Below are 1,930 nucleotides of genomic sequence, written 5' to 3' on the forward strand. Positions count from 1 at the left end.
TATGGTATACATATTAGATTCCAATACCTTGTGAGTAAAATCCATTCTACCTAAACAATGGATTTACAAATACAAAATCCCTACATTCACTCTCTGTTTCCTATCTTATGTAAACTAACTATTGCTTAACCATCCTCTCACACCATCTCCGATGAAGGGATATAATAAATATCCTGGAAACAGCTGTAAGACATTCTATTTATAAATGTTCTATATTATACACAGCCTTGGTTTTTATCTCATTACAAAATCCTTATATTCACACACAAATATATAACCTACGTTGGACTCCTTATTCACATAATCACCGAACCTGGAACTTAACTATGGTCTATCCGCAGCACTTACTCAGCATTACATGAAACCTCTGGGTCTAATTGACACTACTTTTGCTCATAACCTATATATATATATATATATATATAAATGCATGCATGCGCACATGCACACACTCACACCCACACACATATGACAAGCTTCTTTCAATTTCTATCTGCTAGATCCATTCACAAGGGTTTGCTCAGCCTGAAGCTTTAGTGGAAGATATTTTTTCAAGGTGCCCATGCAGTGGAACTGAACTCAAAACTATGTGGCCAGGAAGCTAGTTTCTTAACCACATAGCCATACCTGAATCAATCTGCAAGAAATAATAGCTAGATCTTCCTAAGTCATATTTACCATGTGCAGAAAAATACAAACTTTGGTCTCTGAGCTATAAAAAAAAGTGTGTGATGTTCATGGCTGGAATGACTTTGATCACAAGCATGTTCACTAAAAGCAGTCCAGGAACTAAACAACAACAAAAGCAATTTTTGCATAACTTAGTTAAATAAATGCTTAGTTATTATCAATAAAGGAATTAGTTAATCCTTAGTTAGGAAATTATGTCAAAATCTCCTTAGAAAACCATGCCTTGGGTACTGTACACCATCAGATTTAAGAATCCAAAAATAAAAATTAAAAAAATTTGATCTAACTTGTTTCAATATTTCTGACTTATGATGAGGGCTCTCTTTTGGCATAGTTAAAACACTAGAAAAGGGGCTCTGTTCTAAATGTAAACATTAAGATGGAAGCCCTGCTCTAATTTAGTGGGCTCTGTTTTTTAGTTCAAATATTACGTTGAAGGCTCTGTGCTGGCTTAACTGAAACATAAGAATAAACTCTGATCTGGATTTTAAAAGGTTAAAGCATGCAAAAGCAAAAATTAATACCTGCTGTGAAAACAGAACTGCAAGATTTACTAATGCTGTAGCAACTGCAGGATGATTCTTTCCAAAGGATCTTTCACGAATATCTACTGCCTGTTTGTAAAGTGGTTCAGCAAGACTGTACTGGCCCTGGAAATTTGGAAGCAGAGTAACAAGGTTTACAAAGTTGTAGCATTATCAAATTGTCTACTTTTGCATAAACATTATAAATACTATATTCATATTTATCTTAGGTCAGGAGCAATTCCATCACAGGCTGATAAAAATCTGCTACTGGTAACTATGTAATGTTATATGGTTGCTGGTCATGATTAGGTAGTCAGTGACTAAACTGGTTTTCTCCTGTGCTTGTCCAATGAAGAAAGTATGTGGGTAGCAAGCAGGACTAAAAAACAAATCCTGTCAAAAATGGATGAGTTTCTTGAGAACCAATGGCACTCATATTCTGGAAAGGAGATGGATGTTATCATATCTATAAAAGCTGAGATGTGTGTGTGTGTGTGTGTGTGTGTGTGTGTGTGTGTACGTGATTGTACTTTATGCACGTCCACAAATTAGCACACATGTCGCTCCAATTTTAGGAGGAGATTTGTCATGACCTTATCTGCATTTTCACCAACTTTTTCTCTCAGAGGCACCCGTGTATAGCTGTAAAAATCGATAAACTTTTACCAATTTTGAAGTTTGTTGACATGGCGAAGTCAAATCTGTGCGTACGT

General features: G+C 35.6%; 1 protein-coding gene across 1 annotated transcript in view; it reads right to left on the bottom strand.

Moving 5' to 3' along the window:
- LOC106876833 (nephrocystin-3) overlaps window positions 1-1,930 on the bottom strand; it is a 96,142-nt gene that overhangs the window by 9,387 nt on the left and 84,825 nt on the right. The window contains exon 28 of the mRNA XM_014925551.2: window positions 1,215-1,340. Within this exon, the coding sequence (XP_014781037.1) occupies window positions 1,215-1,340 (126 nt within the window). The remainder of the gene's footprint in view (window positions 1-1,214; window positions 1,341-1,930) is intronic.

Source organism: Octopus bimaculoides, chromosome 1, assembly GCF_001194135.2.
Source record: "Octopus bimaculoides isolate UCB-OBI-ISO-001 chromosome 1, ASM119413v2, whole genome shotgun sequence".
NCBI classification, from domain to species: Eukaryota; Metazoa; Mollusca; class Cephalopoda; order Octopoda; family Octopodidae; genus Octopus; species Octopus bimaculoides.